The sequence below is a fragment of the Tursiops truncatus genome, chromosome 11 (genome assembly GCF_011762595.2).
Source record: "Tursiops truncatus isolate mTurTru1 chromosome 11, mTurTru1.mat.Y, whole genome shotgun sequence".
Taxonomy (NCBI): domain Eukaryota; kingdom Metazoa; phylum Chordata; class Mammalia; order Artiodactyla; family Delphinidae; genus Tursiops; species Tursiops truncatus.
Window position 1 is genome coordinate 1,727,469 of NC_047044.1, and position 25,889 is coordinate 1,753,357.

Below are 25,889 nucleotides of genomic sequence, written 5' to 3' on the forward strand. Positions count from 1 at the left end.
TTACATTTCCACCTAAGGCCACATTCACAGGCACATGGATTAGAACTTCAACACATCTCTCTGTTGAATCCAACCCACCACAGACGCCCTCCCTGGGGCACAGAAAACAGGGTACAGGTCAGGGGGCAGGCCACATCCCACGTTCCATGTCCCACACTCAGGACTGACTAGCACAAGGCCCCCTGGCCCCTGGGAAGAGGACTGAACTGTGGGCAGGTTGCGTGAACTCCGCACGGAGCCTGGGAAATGAGGGGCGCGGTGTTTGATCAAGTACCAGGGAGAGGCTGTGTTTGGACACCCCAGCAGAACCTATCGTGTTTGCAAGGATACACTGCTTCCAACCAATCAAATAGCTTTGCATGCGTGTTTTATCTTACAATCTGGGAAAGGTGTCTCTAACGGAAGCTTCTCGCCCGTGCTGTAAGATTTACGAAGCTTGATTTAAAGTAATGGGAAGGAAGTCTTTCCTGACGGTCTGTTTATTTGCTCGACGGTTTGAGCCCCTCGTGTTCTGAGAGGCTCCAAAATGGGACAAACTGGGCCTGGACATTCGGATCCGGTTTCCTTGGTTACTGCCTTGATCTGCCTCCCCAAGACTCCCCATAACCCTGAGCTCAGGTCCGGTCGAAGCACAGGGCCCTGCCCGGCATCACTATCTTCCTGCTGAAATCCCCAGAGGCTGGACTGTGCCAGGGTAACGGCAGGACCTGCCAACCACCCGAGTGAAGCTGCTGGATCAGAGAGCAAGGGCCCTGGGGGGTGAAACGCCCACTGGAGATACAGGAATCTAAGACCCTCAGTTCAAGGGCTGGAGTCTTCTGGAAGCACTGGGGGTGGCACGCTGAAATGGGCTCAGTGCCCCGCCCAGGGATGCCCAGCCCTTCCTACTTGGGAGGTGGGGCTGATGCAGTCCTGGTGCCTGGGGGTCTCCGCGCATCGCGTTCATGGGGCTGCTGCTGGATGCAGGATGCGGCAGGATGAGTCCGGGGGTCTCCCAGCAGTTTGGGAAAGCCACCAGCCCTCGGCTTACCTGTACCCCTCGTGCCCTGTGCTCCCTGTTCCCCGGGGTTGCTTTCCCTCACTGCCGGGGGCTGCCCGGCCCCACTCAGTGCAGGGGGCACCCTGCCGCCTCGGGGCGCCCACGGCTTGAAGGGAAGGAAGTGCTCAGGGCCACAGGAGGGAGGCTCCAGGCTGTGGTGGGCTGGAAGCTAAGTCCTCTCTCTGAATCTCCCCCTTTTTCTGTTCCAAGAATCCAGCAACAGCTGGTGGCCACCTGGGCAGCAGGATGAATGGTTCCCCTGCCTGGTGTCCAGAAAGCTGCAAACTGGGGGTTATTTACAGCTCTGCCTCCACTAAAAGCACAGGCTGGAGCCAGGGGTGGGGTCTGGGGAACGGGGCCTGTGGGCCTATAGCTTTAGAAATGAAGTCCCATCCACAGCCCGGCTGCACCAAGGCTTCCTCTGGGGCAAAGGCGGCACCAACCCGGCTACAGAGGCAAGGCTGGCTCGGGGCCGGGAGCTGGCCAGAGGGCTCTGTCTGGGCTCCCTGCGGCCTCCGTGACTCCTGGGGACAGAGCTGTCCTCCCCGCTTACAAGGGGGGGCCAAGGTCCCAGGGAGCCAGCCCAAGGCCTTGGGGGACTGCGCAGGTGTGGGGCCAGGTGTTCAGAGCCAGCCTCTGGCCCGTGAGGCGCATCCTCTGCTCTTTCCATCTGCCCCATGACATGCAGCTACGTAAACCTACACGTGTTTTTTTGTCCTCTTGCTTCTTTTCTTTCTTTCTAATTCAACCTTTAGTGTTGCTTCCGTGTCGTGACATCTGTCTCCGGCATCTTGTCACTGAGCACAGGATTCCATCCCGTGGGCCATGCCGGATACCCGTTCTGACTGTGGACCAAACCACCCTGCCCATGCCCACTGGCCGCCTGCCTGCAGCCTTTCCCCCACCCTTGCCCTCGCTGCAGGGGGTCCACTGTCCCAACGCCCTTCTCCACGCCTCTCAAGCCTGACCCAGACCTCCCCCGTGATGAAGGCCTCTCTCCTGCCCCTTCCTCTGACCACAGGCCCCAGGGTCTCCCTCAGGTGCCCTGACCCTACACGAGGTCAGTGACACATGAATTTGAGCGTGGATTTGCGGAGTCTGAGCCCCACAAAAGGTCAGCTCCGTGACAGTGGGGCCCGGCCTGCTCTATCCCCTGCTGTACACCCGGCACAGCATCTTGTGCATAGAAGCTTCTGGAAATATGCACTAGAGGGGGGAGGGAGGGAGGGACAGACAGAGACAGGCAGCACTGCGCCCCCGGCTGGGCTCAGGCTGCCTGCTGCCAAGCGCGAGAAGCCCCTGCCCGGACGTCGTCTGCCTCATGAGGGTCCTTCCCAACCAGGGCTCTGTGCCCCCTGGGCCCTCGCAGCTCAGAGCGTGGGCAGGCATCGCTGGGGAGGGGGAGGGGAGGGGACGGGAGGAGACCGGGGTCTGGGCCATCGCACGTCGCTGCCTCATCTGCCCTGCTTGGTGCGTCCGGAGGAGGCCCAGCCTGGCGCCCAGCACCTCTGCCACCCCACCCCGGCAGTTCAGCAAACACCCAGCGGGCGGGCCCCCGCGGTGGGGCAGCAGGAGTAGCCTTAGCCCTGGGTCACCCACCACACACACACCTGGGAGCCGGGCAGGACCAGGCCCTGCGAGAGGTGTGGGCTCTGTGCCATCAGACGGGGCTGCAGGGTAGCAGCAGCAAGATGGGGGCTCTGGGCGCAGCCCCTCAATATCGGCAGCGGTGCTGCTGCGTGGGCCAGCGTCCCCATCCCGCTCGAGTGGTCCTGGTCACCCTCGCCGCCCCCGTGAGCGCTGGCATGCCCGTCTCCAGAGCCGCGCTCCCGAGGCCAGCACTGGGCCCACCTTGTGAGGACAATGTGTGCCGGCCCCTGTTCGGTCCCGAGGTGGCTGTGACGCAAGGAGCCCGACCCGGGCTGGCGGCAGGACAATGACCTCCTTCGGTCCCTCAGCCTTCCCGCTGGAGGCTTGGGAGCGGCTGCATTCAGTGCAGCGTGATTGTACCGGCCACTGCTTTCTGTCCAGGACACAGGAGAGAAGTCGGACAGATGTGTCTTAATATGGGTTTGTTGACAAGGCCGCGGGCGGCGAGGGTGCTGAGAAGGGCCTTCCGGCTGAGCGCCAGGCGGGCGTCCCTCCACGGGGATGACGGGGGCTTCCTGCGAGCCTCGGAGCCCTGGCCGGGGGCCCTGCCCCGGGTGCCGCCCCAGGCGCCACTGGTGACCAAAGCTGTCAGTGGTGGCCGAGGCCTCCCAGGCTGGGCGGGGGCCACACACACTCTGTCTAAGCCTCTTGCTCCACAGCCCTGCGGGCTGGAGCTGCAGCGTCCCCTCCTTCCAAAGATGACACGGGCTCAGAGAAGCCCCCTGACGCCCTCCAGGTCAGCAGCCTGGGGTGGAAAGACAAAGCCTGGAGCTCGGGCTTGTCCCTCAGCCCCAGGGATGACCGGCACACACAGTCCTGGCCGCAGCGTCCACACCGGTAAATCAAGGCTGGAACGAGGGTCCCCCTAGTCACTCCAGCTTGTGCATCCGGGTCCAGCGCCCTTCCCCGTGTGGGGTCCACTCACACCCCGGGTGGGAGCGGATGTACCTGGAGGGCCCCAGCACTCGGCTCCTGGACCGTCACCCAACCAGCCCTGCAGAAGAATGCACGGTGGTGGAAAGGCTGGCTCTGGGTGCTCCTCGGGAGGGGGTGACCACAGGGGAGAGGCAGCAGGGATGGGATCCAGCCACCTCCAGTCCATCCTCCCATGTCCCCAGCAAGCCCCCAGAGGTACCGCTGCCACCCAGCCCCTCCCCCAGGACGCTGCCCACCCTCCTCGCCCCCGGAGCCCCTGAATCTTCTCCTGTCACCCGCACCCCGACCCCTAACACGCGGGGCACAGCAGGTTCCTCCCTCCTCCCGTAGCTGAGGCCGGTGTGGGGGAGGGGTGCTGCTCCAGGCTCCCTGCTCTTTCAGAACTTTCCATTTCCTTCTATCACCAGGCAAGGACAGGGCCTGCTCTTCGAGCCTGGCTGCCGTGGCCCCGTGAGTCGAGTTTATGCGCCTGGCCTGTATCTCATTGCCAAGCTTCTAAGAATGTGTCCGGCTTCCGCGGCCCCATCGCTGCCCCGTCAGGCAGCCACCTTCGGTGTTCAGAGGCAGAACCAGCTTCCGGCCGTGGACAAGAGCAAGCTTTGGCCACAGGGCGGGCATGGGGTCAGCCTGCCATGCCTGGGGTCACTGCCGCCAGGAGGGTCAGTAGGATGTTTGGGAAGTTTCTGGGTTTAGACAGAACTCAAGGCGGGGGCAATCTTCCCACCACGTCAGGTGGGCGACGCCTTTCCTGCCCCCAGTGTCCCAGGAACGTGGAGGAAAGCCCACCAGGCACTGGTCTGCCCCTCCAGGGACATCTGCGGACCAGGGCACCTGCACGTCCTCGAGCCTGTGCCGAGGGCAGGTGGTGTGGGTGGAGGAGGGCAGGTGTCGGGCCTCGGGCTGCAGGGCCAGGGCTCCCAGGACACACCGGCTCAGAGCCCAGGGAGGACGACCCGGCTCCGTGCTCCCAACAGCGTCAGAGAAAAGGGGCCAGATTCCCTCCCAAGGGACGGCCCATCGCCCCTACCCTCTTCTTGGGCTTCCGAAGGCTCTGGGTTAATCCGCCCCCAATCCCCTGATGGTGTCACTCGGAGATGCCCCGGCTGTGGGGTCCACTGGCTTGGGACAAAGTTCCCCAAATCCATTTCCTCCTTTTTCTGCACGTGTAACTAGAATGCACTTCCCAGGATCCTGCAAGGAGGTGGTGGCCCGGCCAGCGGACCTCAGGGAAGCCGAGAGGCCCTTTCCAGGCCCAGCCCAGACGGCGCCTGCCCTCCCCAGCTACACGGCAGCTCCTGCTGGGCACGGGGGATCCCGGGCCAGCAAAATGGGGAAAGACCCATTTTTTTTTTTGGCCGCGAGGCATGTGGGATCTTAGCTCCGCGACCAGGGATTGAACCCACACCCTCTGCATTAGAAGGTGAAGTCTTAACCGCTGGACCGCCAGGGAAGTCCTGGGAAAGACCCATTTTGATCTTTATAGGAATAAAACAAAATTTTATCGCAGGCTTGGTCGTCAGCAAACTTTTCCTTAAAACGCCAGAAAGTCTTCCAGCTTTGCGGCTGGGCAGGCCGTCTCACAGCTGAGGCCCAAACGCGGCCCTGATGCCTCCCGGATGCTGGGTGTGGAGGTGACCCCATGAAACTCTGCAAAGCCGGGCCTGCTCTGGACGGGGCAGAGGCCTTCACTGAGCCAGACTCCCCTCGGGCTCACGGCCACTGCCCAGCAGGCGTGGGGAGGAGGGGTGTGGAGGCCCTCTCTCTGCTGCCCGGGGGCCTCTGCAGGGAAGCCAGCTGACAGGAGACCCCCAGCCTGTCCCTGATCCGGGAGTTGGGGTGGAGCGAGGCCAGGGGAGGCACAGCAGGCAAAGATGCAGGGCCCAGCGCGGGAGGCCTGCAGCTGGCAGGTGACACAGGAACCTTGGGGTCCTGGCTCTGCCCCCCACAGTCTGTGCACGCACCCCACGAAACCCCCCGTGATGGGTGGCAGGAGGTTTCCAACATCAGGCACTTGGTCAGGCCCCCATCTGGGCTTCTAGGGAAGCTCTGGTGGGAGGGCCAGGTCTGGGATGGTCCAGGGCCCTGGGGAGGGCGGCATCGCGGCCCCTGTTCCCTGCAGCCCCGCTTCCCCGTGTCCAGGTCCTCCCGCCCCCTGGGCCAGGCGCCCTCTCAGGCAGACCGTGACCAAGGCCCGGGACGCAGTGTCTTAACTGCATTAACCTGGATCAGCCCGAACGTGGATGCCGACCCAGCGCAGTGCGCAAAGCACGCCCTTCAGTCTGTAAAGCCACGACGGCCTTTGTGGGACCTGGAATCACGCTCTGAGGAGGATGCACTGCAAGGTCACACGTGGGCCTGAAATCCGCCCCCACGTGCCTCGGCCGCGGGCCGGGGAGAGCGCGGTGGGCAGGGCGCGCCATCCCAGCTGGGGCAGGAGAGGCAATCGACCATAAATAAACACCCGAGAGGCACCATTTTATTTGCTCCCTGGTGCTCACAGCGTTGGGCTGGCGTCCTGGGAAGCGAGAACAGAGGAAGCCACGCCCCCAGGTCCACGCCGGGGCTGAGAGTTACCTTCCCACGCTGTCCTGGAACATCATGACGGCCCACTCGCTTGAGAGTGACCAGCCCTCCCACCCGTGCCCGGTACCCGCGGAGCACCCGCTGTAGCAGTGAGCCCCAGGTCAAGCCAGGAAGATGTGTCCTTAAATGGCCTGTGGGCTGCACACACAGTCTTGGGGAGGCGGAGGCACGTCTGGTGGAGGATTCCAAAAAGGCGTCATCGGAGCCTGAAATACCGCGGGCCCTCGGCAAGCCCGTCTTTCCGCACCCCTTCCCCGCCGTCTCACAAACAAGCACAGCCCTTCGGCTCAGGGGCTACAGACAAGGAGAGGTCACCCTGACCAGGCAGCGACAGGGCCCTGACTCCCCAGCCTGGTACCCGAGGCCTGTCCTACTCCCCACTGTAGGACAGAGGCTGCTGCAGACACAGAGGACCCCAAGCTGCCCACCTGCTCAGTCACCCAGTTGTCCTGCTTCAGAAAGAGGCAGAGCACACAGGGGTGGCCTGGGAGGGAAGCCACAGCCCTGGGAGCAGCACAGAGAGCAGCAGACACCACGGCCAGCCCACCTCAAGGGTCCCCTCAGAGCCACCTGGACTCGGCTTGTGTGAAACGAGAGTGGATTTTGGCGACAGGGAAGGAAGCAAGGAGACAGCAGTAGAGCTCTCAGGAGTTGGAAGCGGACTGTGGGGACAGAGGAAGGAAGGACAGAAGGGCCCCAGCACGAACAGCCGCTAGTGCCCTGGTCCCTACGTGACCGTCCCCAACACCCCCGGGCCTGGGTGTCCAGGTTCTGCTCCCCACTGAGAGCAACTGTTCTATCAGGAAAGAACACAGGTTGGGCGGAGGTGATCAGAGATCGTACGGACACATTCCCAGCAAACCTGGAGTCCCCATTCCAAGTGCCCGCCGAATGTCAGCACACCTGGCGGTAACCCATGGAGGCTTCTGAGTGTGGACGTTCCAAAGAAAGTTTCAAAAGGCTCTGGGGTGGGAGGGGAAGAAGGGTGTCCAGGGCACGGGAGGTCACTGATGTCAGGACACACAGCCATCACGGGCGTTAGAGGCCACGTGAATGTGAGCGACGCCTTGGAAGCCCTGACGGGAAGCGAACGCGAGCTGCCATTCTATACCCAGCCGAGGAATCACATGGCACGAACCGTGTTCACAGGAAATGTGCCCCTGACCTTCAGCCACGTCTTCCACCCACGGGCTCTTCTTTCCTGATACACAAGAGAAAAATGAGTCCTTTCAAAGAAGCTAGGAAAAAAAACACTTCCATCTCCTTCTTACATTATCTTTTCCCTCCTGTCCAAATCACCTACCACAAATAATTAATACTTAGGGCTAGTTGTAAAGGTAAGTGTTAAACGGGGCGATTGTATCACAGGCCGAGGTAGGCAGCAGAAGCTCCCGCAAACCAACCCTCCCAGAGTTCATCAGTTACAGCCTAATAACGGTGTTGAAATACAAGGGAAGGTCAAGGTCCAGGAGAGGGAAATTCATGGGATGAAAGACTTCACATGAGCTGAGACGATAAACAAAACGCAATAATCGCTACCCCCTACTCACGTTAGCTCTGGTCCTTGAAGCCGGCATTGTACCCATTTTACAGATGAGAAAGCAGACTCGGGGAGGCTAAGGGGTTTCTTCAAAGACACACCGTTACTCAGTGAAAGACTCATGATTGGAACCCAGGTAACGAGATCCACGCCCTGGGCTCACTCCCCAGTTGTCGGACATCATTCAGGTCTTGGAGACAGGCAGCTGCCCTCTTCCTGCGAGCCTGGCCGGGGCTGCAGCAGGAGCTGGGCTGAGTCGCAGGTGAGGCTCCCTCCAGCTATTTTGGGGGAGGGGCCACAGTCTTGCCTGCACGTCCAGGGTGCCCGTGGGGCTTGCGGGGCCTGGGCGATCCCCTGACAAACCTGCCTGCTCGTGTGGGGTGCGCTGCGGACGGCAGGTCCCCTTGGACACGGCTCTGCCCCGACAGCAGGGCTAGCAGGAGACACCAAAGGCCTCGCACTCCTGGTTCAGTTGGGCTGGATGTTCTGACTTCCCTGCAGGAGTGGAGGCCCTCCCCATCCCGCTGAGGATGTCTGTGCTTCGCCGTGGAACACCTCAGGTCGGGGAGCAAGGCAGCCTCCCCAGAGACGCACTGGGTGGTTGGGGTCTCCAGTGCGGGAGAAGGCCTCGGTCCTGCGGCGCTGGGCGGATGGTGGGGGGGGCCACCTGTCAGGAGCTGTCCCCCTGTTGAGTCTCCTCCCGCTCTGGCCTGTTCCTGGGGAGCCCTTGACGGCCGCTGCCGTCACCGAGGTCATGGCTCTCCCGGCTTCTGCGCTGTGACAAGGAACCAACCTTGTGATTTAAGAAGTGTGTCCAAGTGGCGTGTGCTGGTCCTCCCGGGCTTACCGCAGCCCTGGAATACGAAAATCTCTGGTGCTTCCCGGTAGATACACGTTGGGTGATGTCCCCCCGGCCCCCTAATTTATGGGTAACGAGGGATGACAGTCTGACCCCACGAGGTTTAGGGTTTTCATTCAAACAGGTCAGTCAGGACTGACTGTCCCGGCCTTTGGAGACGGTGCTTCCCTGCCGTATTTATTACACAGAATATAGTCACCAGAGGCCCGTAAAGCCTGGTGCGGAGAAGCCGCTGTTAATCATCGCCTCCATCATGTAAAATCGCCCTCATGCAACACCGGAGGTGCCTCCTCGCCGTCAGGGCCGTGACAAAATGCCTCGACCCCGCGTTTCCCACATCCTGATGAGCTGGCAAGTTTACAGGGTCGTTACCCAGGGGCTCCGAGTCGGCTCCGTCCTGCTGGGAGCTTTGACCTTGGGCCCCGTTCTGCCCAGGCCGCCCCCAGCAGACCCCCCTCCATCCTCGGCCCTCGAGCCTCCTCTGCGGGGTCAGGCAGGGTGGGGGGCTGGCCTGAGCCAGTGCTCTCCTGGGCCTGAGCTGACAGCGGCCACAGGCTTGGCCGCGTGAGTTCAACAGAGCGCGTGGGGGCGCGTTTATCGAGCGTGCACTGGATGGGCCTCCCAGCACCTTCTGAGTGGTCTGTCCACAGAGCCTTGTTCCAGCGAGACCCTCCATTAAAGAGAGCTCCAAACCGCTCCGTGTGCCAAATCGTAACGACCTCTGCAGGGCACGAACACCCTCCATGAAGGAGTGGTAACAGACACCGCATTTATTTATCACGAAAGCCACAATTAAGGGAGGCCATCCCGAGAAGCAGCAAGTTACGGGACTGGGGGCCGCAGGCGCCAGCCCCGCGGCGCGTTCACAGCCCAGAGCCGCCCCCTCGGAGAGGATTTAAACGCACAACCCAAGACCGGGTTATCTGGCTCCTAAAGTCCGTCCTTCATCTTTCCGTGATTCGCACAGGCTTGGACAGCTGACCAGGGCAGCCTGCCAGACGGAGGAGGGGCCGGAGGTCCCGATTTTCCATTCCCGACGAGCTGAACTGAGGCTAGCTCAGGCAGGAGGTAGCCCCGCGTGGGCATCTGCGGGATCTGAGCTCTGTGATGTCCTGTTATTCGGCCACTGGTGAGCATGGACTCCCCTTGTGCAAAGTCCAGGAGGGACAGGGCTGGGGAGGTGCCCGAAGGCAGGTGCTTCACCTGCCACAGAGCAGGTGCTCCGGAACGATGCCACAGCCCACAGTGCCCAGTTCTGGACCATTTAAACTGTCCTTGTTCAGAAAGAGAGGCCACGGTGCTAAACTGCTCCTGGGAGGGACTCCAAAAGGACCCTTTCTCGTAGGTTCTTCTCCAAGGAACCTGCCACCTGGAGCCTTGGGAATCCCTGCTGGCCTGGGGCAGGTCAGTAATGCTCACTCCTCAGAGGTGACCTGAGGCTCACGGGCAGCTAGTGACCCAGGTCAGGTTGAGGACGGGCTCCCTCCCCTCCTGGGGGTGGCGCCAGTGTGAAGGTCCACCTGGAGGGAGACAGACGCACGCTGTCCTTCCCGACACGACTTGTCCTGATGGAGGAATGCAAGTGACTAGGCTTGAATCAGGGACCCAGAGGTGCCTTTAGCCTGAATGGGTCTCCGTGGGTCCCACTCTCCTTTTTTAAGGGTTTTGGTGATGAAGCCATGCCCAGTTAGATCACTTGGGCTTTTGCTGTCATCTCGATTAATCCATTAAAGTTGAAGACGGGACCTCCTCTGCCCCGTTGGGCTGGGAATCAGGGCAGCAGGGGGTGTTGGGGGCTCTGCCCATCCTGAGAACGAGGCGTGCAGCCCTCTCAGGCCGGGGACATCGGGGACACCTGGAGAGACTCAGCTCTCGGTGGGAACTGCAGCTCTGGCAGCCAAACGCCGATTACTTTTGTCGGCGGAGTGAGAACACAAGAGAAATTGAATTAAGTGGACGGCGGGTTACAATGCAGTGCTGGCGTGCGGAGCAGCCTCACTATCCCAGCAAAGCCCGCGAGATAAACAAACACCAACAGGAGAGAGCAGCCCGGGACCCGGGTGCAGGACGAACGCGGGAGACGTCGCTAATGTGTGTGCGGTACCCGTGTCAGAACCAATATGGCGGCAGGCGCATCACCATCACGGTCACGGCTATTTCAGGAAATGCAATTTTATTAGAAGGTTTCCAGCCTCTCCCCTCGCCTTCTGCCTCCTGACTCTCGGGGGCCGCGGTCCCTCTCACTGCAGCATGCGCTCATGTCCTGGGTGGAAGGCACGAGGCAGATGGACGATTACGCCGTTCGACGGCGGCAACCAGGCTGGGAAGGGGCGATTCTGGCTCCCAGGCTGGCCCTCTTAGGCCCCAGGGCACTGGGCCTGGCTGCACGGGGTGCCGGCTCTGGGCCCCCTCCTCCGATCTCCTCGCGGGGCACCGAGCACCTGCCTTCCAGAAGCCCTACTAGCTCTTCTGGGCAAAACAGGGACCGTGCCCTGCTGCCCTCTGCCCCCCAATCCTCAGGGTCCCCGTCTGGGTTTCCCCAGACAGACAGGGCCGCCAGTGTGGACGGAAGCCTCTCTGGAAGCGGCCGGCCCAGGGATCTCTGCAGCTTGGAACCACAGAAGCCTCTCCAGCCGGGCAGGAGGTGGGCACAGGAAAGAGTGGGTGCTCTGGGGGAGGGGAGCAGGAAGCCCAGGCTCCACCTTCGGGGTTCAGTCTCACCCCACCCCGCCATGGCTGGCAGGTGCTCCGCCGGGTCTCTGGACGCGCTGGGTCCCCCTTCCATGGGCGTCCTGCTCCGATTCTGGCCGGGCGACAGCATAGATCCAGGCCCCCCGATGACGGCTGCCCCCCCGGCGCTGGATCCTCCGTGGCGCCGGGCTCTGGGAGGGTGGGCTGCCCTTGGGAGCACAGGCGTGGCTCCCCTCCCAGCTCACCATCAGACTGGCTTCCTGGCATGAGGGGGAAGAAGCAGCCGCATTCTGGCCTCCCTGCTGACCTCCAGGGGCATGATGCCGGCCTCGGGGCTGCCCTGCATGGAGCCAGGCCTCGGGGCCCGGCCAGGGGGCAGGGGCAGGCATACCCAGGTACCAGCTCCCTCCCACCTGCCACAGGGAACCCCCCATCTCAGGGAACGGCCCCCGAGCATTGTGTAATGCCAGCTAGCTCCAACAGCAGGCTCTAGGGCAGTGCAACTATTTTGTGTGATACCGTCCCCGACACAGTCCCTGACGTGACGTATTTGGCAAAACCCAGACACCGCACAACACAGAGATGGAACCTGATGTGAATGGTGGACTTTGGCTAATAACAGCGTATCACTGTCGGCCCCTCACTTGCAACAAATGCACTAACAGTGCCATCATTAATGTTAACAATGGGAACATGGGGGGCATGTGGGAACACTCTGTACTTTCTGCTCTGTTTCTCTGTGAACCGAAAACTTCTCTAAAAATAACGCCTATTAATTAAAATCAAACAGATGAAGGAAAAACACCCGATCCGGCCAGACAATGTGGAAGAAGACATGTGGCCCAGTCTTCAGCAGGACAAGAGATCGGCCTATCTCCCCAGAGCACAGAGCTGGGAGAACCGGGGCGCGGGGTCCTCTGCCGGCTGCTGGACCACACCAGAGAGAAGAGATCCCCCCACCGTCCGCGGGTGCAGCGTGGCCCATCATCGGGCACAAGGACCCCACCCCAGGCCGAGGAGCAGGCCGGACCCCTCTTCTGCCTGTCCGTCTGTCCTGCCCTCACGGCAACAGTGCAAGGCCAGCATCCTCACCCTGTGGAGCCCCGCCCTGCGCCCATGTGGGAGGACCCACAAGGCCAGGGCTGGGTGGACGCAGAGCGGGGGCATCGGGGGGAATGTGGGGAGAATCAGCTGTCACTTCCTCCTGCCAACTCCAGCCTGAGATGCTCAGGAAGGTGGAAAAGGAAACAGGAAAACAGAGATTCCATGACCTTGTTAGCGTTCCAGGCCGGCGGAGGTGGGGTGGGGTAAGTATATATAGCGTTCCACGGGTGAGCTCAGCCCCAGCTCTCAGCTGATTAGACAGCAGGACATAATTAGCTAACTAGGCATAACATAATCAGGGAAAGGACCCAGCTCTTCCATTCCGCTTCAAAATCACGTTTCAGAACTTCACCTACAATTGTTATGAGCTTGAAAGGTTAGAACTTTTCAATAGCGATGCTGGAAATGAGATCTGAGATCCGTCTGAGACCACGTAAAATATCAATAAGAATTGGATCACAGACCCGCACGTGTGACGTGGACGACAGAGCTCGTGGGAGGACACGAGGGACCAGCCCCCGACCAGCAAAACACATGACGTAAGAGGAGAGACCGGTAAATTAGACCTAGTTAAAATTGGGAATTTCTGTTCATCCAAGCACACCAGTAAGCCAGTGACCACACCAGCCTGGAGAAGATGTTAGCAGTACAAGCCCCCAGTGCAGGACTCAGACTCAGAATAAAGAAAGCGCTCCTGGGAATAAACAAACCGCCCAGTCCTTTGACAGATGCTTCACGAGAGATGCTTTCCACCTGCCCAGTAAGCCTGGGGAATCACACTTGCTATTAACCGCTCAACAGAGAGATGCACGTCAACGCCCAAACAAGCTGCCACACTACACCCCACAGGGCGGCTAAACCAAAAAGGCCAACGACAACAGGTGCTGATTACAGCAGAGCAAATGGCACGCCATACACGGCTGCGGCAGCTCCAACGGTACAGGCACTTTGAGAACCGCTTCGGGCGGACCTACCGTAGCTGATGTGCATCTGTGCCACTGCTGGGTATACGTACGCCCACAATTAACGAGTGTGCATGTCTACGAAAAGACACACGCACATGTTCACAGCCACGGCGCTCATAATAACTGAAAATTCAAAATAACCCAAACACCCATCTTCTTTAGGACAGACACATAAATTACAGTACAGCCAGGCAGTGGAATTCCACACAGCGATAAAAATAACAAGATGTCGCTTCACACAACAAGGTTGATCTCACAGACACGGTGAGTGAGAGAAGCCAGACACAGAAGTCTATGTACTGTCTGATTCCATTAACGCGAGGTTCCAGAAGACGGGGCACTAGTAACGGGAGGGGGTAGGACTGGGGTGGGGGGTGAGGCATCCAGGCTCCGGCGGGCGAGTAGTGCAAGCCTGCGTGTGTTACATCTCAATTAAAGGATTTTGTAAAAGAATAAACACTTATTTTGGACTTCCACATCCTAGGCAAGGTCATGAAATCGTTTCTGAACTTGCCTACACGGGCATCGTTATGAAGCTGTAACTGTATAGACTTGGATTCCCACGTCCACCAGGGATGCCTGATGCTGGAGGGAAAGCCTTTCGTGCGGAAGGGCTGCATTTGTTTTCTTCTCCCTGGTGCTACTGTTCAGGTGTCAGAGGCACATTCACATTCAAAAGCGATGATGCATCTCTTTAAAACCACACGGGAACATATGTATATGTATAACTGATTCACTTTGTTATAAAGCAGAAACTAACACACCACTGTAAAGCAATTATACCCCAATATAGATGTTAAAAAAAAAACAAAAAACAAAAAAACAACACACCTGCATCTTTGGTTTGCTGCCCCAGGAGGCTGTGCAGCCCAGTCCCCTAGGAAACACGGATCGCTGGGTCCAGGGTCCTGCAGTTTGCCCTTTGCCCTTATGTCCACCCTGGAGGGACCCTTCATGCTCAGGGTGGAGGTGACGGCCAAGGTCATGTGGGCAGCTGGGCACTGGACCTGCAAGGACTCGGGTACTTAACCCCCGTATGGGGGCCCCGACTCTGACATTCACGGGCGGCACCCCGCTCCCGAAGCTGTGGACCCAGGACGTGAACACCATACCTTCCCCAGTTACCGGTAAAACCTGCGTTAGATCAGCTGCTCGACTACCAGCCGAGGACACCTAAAATGAGGACAGTAAAGCTAAACCAGAAGCAGCTACGGCACAGTGAGGAGGGCCCTCCGGCTGGTGCAGGGAACCGTCCTCACGGGGTCGCACTGACCCGAAGGGCCACGCCCCTCCCAGGGCTCCTCCGACCGCCAGGCCCCGGGCTCCGGCGGCAAACGCGGCTGCGTCTCGCCCATCAGGCAGGCGGGCTCTGCAGATCCTGCCGGGCATCTGAACAATTAAAGGGACACTTTCATTCACCTCTGCAGCTCCCTGCCGCGGGGGCCTCCTTCCTTCCCCCCATCCCCCAGTACAGCCCTGGAGAGCAAGGAAGGGGATGCTGACATCGCCGCCCTGCCGGACGCTGCCGTCCCTCCCCCAGCCTGGGCTCTGAGCGGCAGTCGCGGCCTGGAGCCCGGCCGCCTGGCCAGGAGCCGTATGCCTGTCCTGAGCTTCCTCCCTGCTGACCTCACTCCCCTTCACACCACCCAGGGGAGCCCCTGGACCTGCCTCCAGGCCCCTGTCGGGCACCTGCTCCCTGGCCCACAGGTGAGCCACACCTGCCGGGGGACAGCGCTCAGGCCGCGCCCAGGGCCCCCTCGGTCGGCACAGACACCTCTCTGCACTGTGCTCAGGCCGCGCCCAGGGCCGGGCTCAGGGCTTCTCCCTCCAGTTTCTCAACAACCCCACGGTGAGTGCCACCCCCCGGCCTCCTGACTCGTCACTGCCGCTTCCATCACCAGCCTGACCTCTCCCAGCACCCAGTGCCCTGACTTTCCTGTCCAGAGAGCAGGGCAGAGATCTTCCAAAAGGCCTTCAGACACCACCCGTGCTCCCAGCAGGTGGGGATCAGCCCCTGCCCCCCACCACGGCCTGAGGAGCTGGTCAAAGGACCCGGCCCCTCCCGCCTCCCCAAGCCATACTGGAAGGCTGCGCAGGCGCTCCCTCCACGCGGGTCCTGAAAGCGACCAGAGCTGCCCCTGCGTCCATGCCCGGAGCCAGCAGGACATGGGGGCAGGCCGGCTCCCTGGATTAAAATGCAATTGTTTTGTCGACAAGTTCCCTGGCTTGATTTGGTTTTTACCACGCTATTGAACCGAGTTTGAAATTTCAAATCACATGAAAGAGCATGAGCTTCCCTCAAAGAAGGGCCTCCTTGGGAGGTGCAGAGCCCCAGGGCCCACGCTCAGCCCCCAGGGAAGCCACTCCTCTCCAGGAGGCCCGGGAGGGATGCCTTCCCAGCCCCGGGTGGGCGCAGCCGCTCTGGAGTGCAGAGGAAAGCCGCAGGGGCCTCGCCTAACGAGGCCGGCAATTTCGGCGGGAAGGAGAGGCTAGTAAAGGATGCCAGGCCCCACCCTCCTCCCAGAGGGGTCCCTACCACACCCCACTTCCTGGGCCTGCCCTGAAATTAACGGTGTCAGGGTCTCTCTGCTCTACAGAAGCTGGACTCCCTGAAAAGGGGCTGGACTCGCTGGGAGCGACGGGACCCGTGGTGTCCAGCTCCTGTGACCTCCACCCTCGGGAGTGGACGTGACCAGCGTGGCAGGCGGGCTGCACCCACTCTCTCCCTCCACAAGGTCGACCCCCAGGCAGGGCCCCCCGGTGCTAGACCACGGCGGCTGAGGTATCTCCCTCTGTGGGCCCAGAGCCGGGCGATGGACTAGGGGCAAGGATGGCCCCGCCACCAGGCTGAGCACTGGTGTTTGCTGCCCGCTGACGCCCACCTGCTCCGGGAAGCCGTGGCCCAGCGATGAGCGCTGGTGTCACCTCTTGCAGGAAGTCTTCCCAGGTAGCCGCGGCCTGAGTCCACAGTTTCCTCTCCTGGGGTCTCGTGCTTCCTCCACTCCCCCACACATCTCAGGACACAGTCAGGACCTTCTGTCCCGTCTTCCCCGGGGTCCTCGCTGAGGCCAACAGCCTGGGCTGCTCTCATTCTGCACCCAGGTCTGGGCCTCTCAGTGCTGCCGGGTGTTTCCCAGAGGGCACTGTGGCTTCCTGGGGGGCACTGAAACCCAGGGGCCTCCAGGCTGCAGCTGACCACTTGGGGCAAGCTCCACGCCCCTTGTGGCCCAGTCTCCAGTCTTTAAAGGGGGGCAGATAAGAGTGCTTCCCTCAATGGGCGTCTGTGGAAATAAAAGCAGTGATTCATTTAAAGCCTTCAGCAAGGCCCTGGTGACCATGTAAACCTGCACACGCTGGCCTTTAGGAACCGTTCGCGAAGCTCTGACGCGCCCACGTCAACTGCAGCTTTGCTTGGGGGGTTCCTGAAAAAGTCCAAACTTAAACTCCGCCCAGGGTCGGGGGCTCCGGAGCTGAGGGCCCCCTCTGCCCTCCTTCCTGAAGGAGACAGAGGATCAACAGTCTCAGGGAGGGGGACCTGCCTGCATCGGCCTGGACAGGGCCTGGGGACTCGCAGGGGACCCTGGGCAGAGCCCTGTGTAACAGGGCCTCACGCACGCCCCCGCCACGACGAGTGTCTGCGATGTCCCTGAGCTACAGGAGCGGGACGGGAGGCAGGCGGCCTGCAGATCTGTCTGCTGATCAGCGCAGAGCCCCCGGCACCCTTCTCTGAATAATGTCACAAGTGTCCCTGCTAACGGCTGCCATCAGAGCACGAGGGTTCCCACCACACGCTGGGGCACATCAGCTCCTGGTTCCTGGAGAGACTCTCCTCCGAGATGTTGCACAGATATTTCTTCTCTACACGCTGACAATCCTCAAATGCTGATTAAAATGTGTAAGATGAGGGCGGCGACGTTATTAGCTTTCTGTTTTATAGCTTTCAGTGCACGAGCCTGGCACATCTGCTGAATTTATTTTTGAGTATTTCATTCTTTCTGAAGCTACTGCAAGTGGAATTATTTTCTTGAGATCATTTTCAGATTGTTCCCTACCATTGGGGAGAAATTCCATTGAGTTTTGTGTACTGACCTTGTAACCTGCAACCTTGCCAAACTCCTTTATTCCTTCTAAGTGTGTACGTGGATTCCTTCAGATTTTCTCTGCAGAAGATCACATCATCTGTGAACAGATAGCTTTACTTCTTCCTTTCCCATCAGGATGACTTCTGTTTACGTCTCTCCCAGCTGCCCTGGCCATGCTGCCAGGACAGTGCTGAACAGAGTGGCCGGAGGAGGCATCCTCGTCTTGTTCCTGATCTTAGGGCAAAAGCGTCCAGTCTTCCCACTGAGTACGATGCTGCCCGGTGGCTTTTCATAGATGCCCTTTGTCACGTTGAAACGTTCCCTTTTGTTTCTAGTCTGCTGAGTGTTTTTATCTTGGAAGGATGTTGGATTTCGTTAAATGCTTCTTCTGCAACTATTGGCGCGATCATGTGACTTTTGACCTTTATTCTATTAATACCATATGTCACAGCTACTGATTTTCTTATGCTGATCCACTCTTGCACCCTTGAGATAAATCCTCCTTGGTCGTGACGTACAATCCTTTCCACACTCCTGGACTCAGTGTGTTAGTGTTCTGTGGAGGAGTTCTGCATCTGTATCTATAAGGTCTGTAGTTTCCTTGCAATGCCTCTTCCTGATACTTTTGGTATTGGGGTAAACTCAGCCTCGTGGAGTGAGTCAAGAAGTGTTTTGTCTGGAAGAGTTTGAGAAGAATTGACATTAATTCTTCTCTAAATTCGGTAGAATTCACCAGTGGAACCATCTGGTCCCGGGCTTTTCTTGCTAGGATGTTATTAGATTATTAACTCACTGTCTTGACTTGTCATGGGTCTACTCAGACTTTCTATTTCTTCTTAAGTCAGTTTGTGTGAACTTACTTTTTACTAACGGCTGTATATAGCAGTTAGCTCACAGAATTTCTGAAAATTTAACACGACTCTTGCAAGTCACTGCAAGCCTGCTCGGCCCACCACGGAGGGCAGGTCTAGCAGACTCCAGAGAGCAGGTGACACAGATAAAGGGTGGTGCAGGAGGCCAGGCAGGGCTGGACCCTCACTCACACCTCTGCTGCTCCTCTACCCACAGCTCGCAGAGCTTAGCCGAACTGCTGGAGGCCACTCAGCTGCACAAAGGGCATACACAGGTTTCTAAATATGCATACTCACTTTTCCAAGTATTAAAACACCTAAAAGCTTTTGCCCCCAAAGACGGAGGCCTGCTGTCCACTCTGAATCCTGTCCTCTTTCCTCTCAAAGCACAGAGTCTGGGGTCTGGACGTGGATGTGGGGTGACCACTCATTCAAGTCTGCTGCTAAAGGACACTCTGGGAGTTCTAGGGCACAACCAGGGCCGTGGAGCAACGCAGGTGGGCGTGGCCACCTCCGTGGGACACAGGGCTCAGCTCCTCCAGGAAGCCTTCCGGGGTTTTTGCTACCGCATCTGCCCGGTTCAGCCCCCATCAGGTTTGTGCTGCCCGTGACGGCCCCCTCCTCTCATCTCATGCTTCTGCCTCTGCACCCACCCTAGCGCTGCTGCAATGGCCCTGGGGAGAAGCAGGGTGATCCAGGCGAGGCTGCAGAGCCGGGTGCTGAAACACCAAGGCCCCCACCTGATGGAGAACTAAGGGCCACCCAGGCATGGGCCTCTGGGTTCCGTCCAGTCCTCACAGTGGGGAGCTGCCCGTCCCCTGAGGCAGTCCTGGGCCCCTAACCCCTAACACCCTTCTGGGAATTTCCAGCCACTCCCAGCTTCTCCGTTCCTCTCCGTTGCCTCGTTCTCTCCACCAGCATCTAAAGGCCTCACGTTTCCTTCCCTTTCGCTTCTGAGCCTCAAAGCCAGGTCCCAGCCTCCCTGCCCCTTCACAGGACCTTGGGGTGGGGTGGGGGGCTGCAGACCGTGCTGCTGAGGCCACGGCCCACGATGCTCCTTATGCCGCGAGGCCAGTGTGACACAGAGGGGCCGTCCAGGCTCTGCTGGATCGAACACAAAGCAGACTTCGACTCAAACGCTCTCTGAAATTTTGTTTCCCAGTTATGTGATTTTTACCGTATCCTGCAAAACAGACGCCGGGCGCTGCCATCAGAGCTTAAGGAACGGTGGTCTACACTCGCCACCCCTGTCAGACCTTCCCCAACCTGAGCTCCAACCCAACCAGCTGTAGAACAGCCCGCGTCCTGACCCCTGGTCCTCGCTGCTCAGGGGTGACTGGAGTGCCGGCCCCGCCCCCGTCACGTCTCCCCCGCCCCCTGCCTCGTGCAAGGCCCCCCACCCCGCCTTCCCAGTTCACCCCCCTCATCAGCTCTGTGCATGTGTGTGGGCTTTGCCTCAATTCACACACCTTACGATTCACGACTTAGAAGTGCATCGTTCAGTGGTTTCAGTGCGTCCAGAGCCGTGCCTCCATCGCGTCAGTTTTAGGGCCTCTTCATCCCCCCAAAAGAAAGCCCGTTCCCCTACCTATCCCCCCCAGCCCCTGGGAGCCACTAATCTGCTCTCTGTCTCTCCGGATCTGCCTGTCCCACGTAAACAGAATCACACACCACGTGCCCTCCGGGTCTGGCTTCCTCCCTGAGCGTCCTGCTTTCCAGGTTCATCCAGTTGAACGTGTGTCAATCCTCGTTCTTTTGTACAGCTCGGTAACGTTCCATTGTACGGACACACCACGCTCCGTTTACCCATCTGTCCACTGATGGACGTCTGGGCTGTTTCCACCTTCTGTCCGTCAGGGCAGATGCTGCTGTGAATGTGTGTGGACAAGTTTCTGAGTTGCCAGCTACAAGTTGGCACTCGTCGTCTACCTCTACGAGGATTAAACCCTGAGCAGCTGCAGCTGCTGACCTTCAACCCCGCCCTGAAAGGAGTTCAGGGTGGAGATCAGGAAACAGGCTCTCTGTGCTCCGGGGAAGACTGGCAGCACAGGCCTTCAGATAGTTAGATCTTCTCAGGAGATTTTATGAGCCCAATTCTTGCATCTCCTCTTATGGAGGGAAGCACTAAAATCCTTCGTGGTGACGTCTGCTCCTCGTGACTTGCAGAAACCTTCTGCAGAAAATATGTGTTTGACTGCATGGACTCCCCCTTCACCAAAATCTCATATATGCTGACCTTCCCCCCGCCTCTTTGGAGCGGTCCCTCAGAGTTCTCTGAGATGCTGTCTCCTGGGCTGGAGTCCTCACTGTGTCCCAGATAAAGCTTAACTCCCAACCCTCACGCTGTGCCGTTTTTTTTTCAGTCGACAGAGTGGATGTGTGTTTTCATTCCTCCTGGGGAATACCTAGGATTCCATTCGGAGTGGAACTGTTAGATCATAGGACAGCTCTTGTTTAATCAAGATCATTTTTCCAAAACAGCTGCTCCCTTTTACATTCCCACCAGCAGTGTAGGAGGGTTCCGATTCTTCCACACCCTCGGGAACAGTTGTTGTCATCTGACGTTTGGAGTCTAAACCGTGCTTTCCAGAATCTTATTGTGTGCTTAATTTGCATTTTCCTGCTGACTCATGGGAGCTGGCATCTGGTTATTCACGTCTATCTTCTTTGAAGAAATGTCTACTCAGATTCTCCGACAATTTTAAAATTGTGTTAATTGTCTTCTCATTTTTGAGTTGGAGGAGTCCTTTATATATTCTAGATAAAGGTCCCTTATCAGATCCACAATTTGCAAATATGCTCTCCCATTCTGTGGGCTGTCTTTTCACTTTCTTGATGGTGTCTTCTGAGGCACCAGAGTTTTTCATTGTGGTAAAGTCCCATTTCTCTATTTTTCTCTGGTTGCTTGTGCGTTTGGTGTCATATGTAAGAATCCTTTGGCAAATCCAAGGTCATAAAGAGTTACCCCGTCTTCTGCTACAAGTTTCGTCATTTTAGCCCTTAGCATTTAGGTCTTTAATCCACGTTGAGGTTGCTGGCATATATATGGCGTGAGGCAGGAATCCAACCTCGTTCTTTTGCACATGGAAATCCAGATGTCCCAGTGCCACTTGTTGACAAGACTACTGCCTCCCCATTGGTCTTGGCGCCCTTGATGAAGACCAGCTGATGCGATGCAGGGTTTATTTCTGCACCCTCAACTCCTTGCATCTACTAGTGAGGTGCCTCTTCTGGGTCTTCACTTCGTCCCTGGCGGGGACCCAGACTCATCCCAGACCACAGCAGCCATCTGCACACAGACCCCTCTCAAACAGCCATCGCTGCTCCCGCTTCCTCAGCAGAACCCCTCAAAGGCCATGTCTGGAACAGGCATGTCTCACACGTGGCTGGGAAGAATGTAAATGGGGGACGGGTGGTTCCCTAGGTTGGCACATCAGTTCAGAGAGAGCCTCTGAGCATCACACCTCCTCTCACTCTAAGAGGAGTGTGGTGACGCTCAGCTGTTACCCAGTCTGTGCGCACAGCTGGTGAGCACCCAGGAGGCCTGGGGCCACGGCTCTCCACCCAACACCCTGGGCCCTGTCTGCATCCCAGGCTCCCCGGAAAGGAAAGGTGTATTACGAGATCTGACCCTGACGTTCAGGGATGTGACCTGGATGCATTAGTTCCCTGCTCAGGAATACAAAGGCATGTTGGCGAGAAGACAGGCCAGCTCCCAGCAGGTGCCAGGGGTCAACAGCATCAGCCAGGAGGTCCTGGCAGGGACTCCGGAGAGCCTGGCAGGCCATACACAGGAGGACCCTCTCCAGACTGGACTGTACCAGCCTAGGCTGCGACCTCCTCCTCAGGGCCGCAGCGGCCCTCACAACAGGCCTGTGCGGAACTCCGCCTGCCCGCCACACCCCATGGCTCCCAGGAACCCTGCCGGGCCCGGCCTAAGACCCCTGCCCTCACTCCCACCCCCGCACCATGGCTGGGGCAGTGCTACTCCAGAAACAACCCTCTCTTCTCCCGCCCGACTGCCCGTGCCCGGCCCCTGGGCACCACGCCGCTTTCTTTACTTTGTTCTCTTCCAAGAGACTTTCACGAGGATTCCGCTGATGGGAGGAAGAGCCCACCTTTATAAAGAAAGAGGCCACTTCAGGGAGAGTGGAGCTGCCTGTGGGTGACCTGCTGTGTACTGGGCGGGGCGGGGCCTGGGGACTGGGCCTCGGTCCTCTCAGCGGTGCTGCAGGGTCGTCGGGGCCACGCGCATTTCCACCGGTGGAGAGGGGCCTTCGGAGCCTTCCAGAGCTGCAGTGCCGGCAGAGGAGGCTTTTAACCGAGGTGTCCACGACCAGCGGCAGCCCCGAGGGTAGGTGCCGTTCTGTGTTTGTGTGTAAGGGCGTGGAGCCTCGCAGGGACAGTGGGGCTTGTTTGAGAAACTCTTTCGCCGATGGTTCCATGAGTTGGAAAGACCCTAGGCAGGTTAGGGTTAGGGTCCAGGCTGCGGGGGTTGGGGGGGTTGCAGTTTACCCAGAAACACGGCCAGGAACTCCCCTCTCACCACCAGCCCCCTCCTTTTACAAAGAGATACTTTCTTGGTGAGCTCCTATTCATCCTTTGGTACCCTGCTCAAATGCTCCCTTGAAGATGCAACTTTGCTAAGGTCCTGGACAGGAAGTGACGGCTGTACTCTGGGGTCCCCCAGCCCCTGCCCCACAGTCTGGACCCTAGCCCCCCAGCACTGCATGTTCTAGGTACTAGGTACCCTAAGAGTCAATCTCCCCTTCCAGCTCTCCTCCACCCAGGAGCAAACACCTTATTTGATCAAACGAATGAGTGAGGGGGTGAATGAATGAACGATAAGTTAATAAATAAATGAATAAACACGTGAACAGATGCAGCTGGGCTCTAGTACTTCAAGCCCACGTATTTACCAAACATGACAGGGTCAGCACAAACCAGCCCAATTTAAGGCCCGTTCCTCCGGAATTCCAAGCAAGCCATGCAACCCGAGCTTCCTCTTTAGCAACACAGTTCACACTTGAGGAAACATTATGTGCACAGAGCAAGAACACAGAAAGGCAAAAATTAAATTAGATGGCAGCCTGGAAATGCCCGCTGTGCAAAATGCCAGCTAACTGATTTGTGTGGCCTCCCCGGAAAACGGCCGGGTTTTAATTTGGGTCTCTGGGACCCAGCTCCTGACGCGCGGGGAGGCTCACAGGAGAGGGGTGAGAACGCGGTTTCGGATGAGCAGACCCAGATTCAATTAGTAATCAGTTCTGACCTGCCGCTCCCAAAGGCTCCCAGAGCTAATGACCAGAGGGGAGGGGAGCGGGCCCGCACCTCCCCCTCCCTCCCTCCTGGCCGGGAAGAATCCGTCCATGTCAGCCCAGAAGGCGCTCTGGCCGCTTCTAGTTACAGGAGCTGCAGATGGGGATGCGGTGGCTTAGCCCAGCTCACCAGGGGTCAAGGCAGTCCACCGGCGACCCACTGGGCAGACAAGAGTCTAGGGTCAGTGGAGTGGCCTCGGAGCAGCTAGGCCTTTCCTCTCTGTAAAGACTGTTTCTGAGGATGGTCCCCAGAGGCAAGGACGTTAGCACTGCGCATGGACATCTGGCTGTCCAATCACACCCCGTCCGTGGGATGCCGATGGTTAGACGCTCTTAACAAGGACAGACAACAGCTTCTTAGAAACAGAACTGACGCCAGCACGGGTGCTTCCTTGCCCCAGATCCTCAAAAGGCACCAGCTGTCTCAGCATCCTTCCACTAGCCTCCAGCCCCCCCCCACGGCAGTCCTTTCCCACCATCTCCCAGGTGCCCCCGACATTCCCAGAGAGCCCTTCCGGGTGGGCAGCACAAGGCAGGTAGCACGTGGCCGAGGGGCCTGAGGGAAGCAAGGCAGGTCCCGGGGGCGGCCGGGTGGTCCTGGAGCCCCGTGCACCTCCAGGGTGCTTCTGGGCACCCCAAGCTCCGTGGGTGAGGCTCCCGCAGCCAGCTCAGCCCCAAAGGTGCACAGGACGTCGGGGCCTGGAGTGGTGAGGGCCGGGCCTGCTCCCTCGGGCCAAGAGCCCAGGCCCGTCCCTGACTCCTTCCCTGTCCTGCTGGAGGCCATGTGGGACTAGAGCTCCAGGCCCCGGGCCCCGAGCAGACTCACTGCCCCGGCCAGGTCCCCAGACAGTCCTGGACAGGCTCACTGGTGACATTGACCCGGGCCCCTGAATCAGCCCCATCCCCGAGGGGCCCTTCCTTGGGGGTCTTTCTCCCTTTGGGGGCTGCACTGGGATCCACCCGGCTTGTCGGAAAGCCTCTGCCTCAGGGATGATGTGTCCTCGCTCCTGATGCAGCCCTACCAGCACTGCTGGTGAGCCTCCCAGAGTGGCCGGGAGCTCACGATGCCCCAGCCCTGTGCTCAGCACGCCCGTCACCTCTCCCGTGACCTTCGCCAGCACCGCCTGCAGCAGGCAAAGTGGTTCCCCCCACGTCCTAGGTCAGAGCAGGGGAGCTGGTGGGACTCCCTGGTGGAGGCAGCAGATTGAACCAGGGAGCTGGGCCCCCAGAGCCCGTGCAGAGGCTGTAGGGGAGGGGAGGGACCGACCAGAAGAGCTAGGGTCCAAGTCCAGCTCTGGGCGACCCTGTGCATCCCTGCCGCCCCCACGGGATGGACCGGCTGATACCTTGGACCCTCCACCTTGACCACGGTGACCGCCCCACACCCCTGCATGGGGCCATCCACCCCAAGGAGCCTGGACCAACACAGGCAGCTGCCAGCCAGGCCCACGGGAGCCCCCAGGCCGCCCAGAAGAGGGGTGTCCCCCCTGCTCTAGTCCTGGGACTGGGCAGGGTTCCGGCCTGGCTCCAACGCTGCCTCCCCCACTCGCCCGCTGGCCCCGCCCCAGACCCCTGCTGGGCCCCGTTGCCTCCGGCCTTGGGATGCCCAGGTCCCCTGCAGAGCACCCACGGCGTCTCCTGCACCAGGGGACACGCCCACGTCGGTGCCCTAATGGAAGCCGCAGGGACTCCTCCCCGCTTTGTAAAGGCGGCTTGTGGGTCTGTTTCTGAGGACGGTCCCCAAAGGTACCACCTCCCACAAGGTGCCTGAGCGTCAACTCAGCAAGACTGTTAACAGGACGTGTCTCGTCCCCGAGCCGGCTCAGCCTCAGTGGTGCCACCAGCCTACCCAACGGGCGCATCGCGTCGGCTGTCCTGGGAGCCTGTGGCGGCCCCGCTGCACGTCACGAAGCCTGGGGCACCTGCCACCTGCCAGACCCGCAGGCACCTCAGACAGAGACCACACGGGCATCAGGGTCATCTCGCTGGTGTCACCGCCTCCACCCCTCTGCCCGCAGCAAGCCTGACTGGCCAAGAAATGCCCTCTGGCCCCCTGGGCACCTGGCTCCCTGCCAGCCTCCACGCCCACGGCCAGCAGGCAGCCCTCAGGTGCACGACCGGCACCGCCGGGGGTGGCGGCCCTGTGCGGCCCAAGGCCTCGCCCAGCGAGCAGGGCGCCTCGGTGGAATGTCCTGGGGGCTGGAGGCATCTCGTGGACCCTGGGCACGCAGCCTCTTGTGGCCCCCGACGGCCGCCCGGGCCGGGGCTCTT

At 59.5% G+C, this 25,889-nt stretch overlaps 1 protein-coding gene across 3 annotated transcripts in view; it reads right to left on the bottom strand.

The window, feature by feature from the left end:
• Positions 1–6: 6 nt before the first annotated feature.
• Positions 7–25,889, bottom strand: part of TAFA5 (TAFA chemokine like family member 5) — a 143,525-nt gene continuing 117,642 nt past the window's right edge. Inside the window, exons 1-2 of one of the 3 annotated variants that reach the window (XR_012324112.1) lie at positions 19,972–25,874; positions 7,416–18,125 (exon numbers count right to left, since the gene is read on the bottom strand). Coding sequence is in view for 2 of the 3 variants with exons in the window: in XM_033865821.1 (XP_033721712.1) it covers positions 7,222–7,409 (188 nt within the window). In the remaining variant the exon portion in view is untranslated. The other 2 variants (XM_033865821.1, XM_073788037.1) reach the window with 2 other exon arrangements.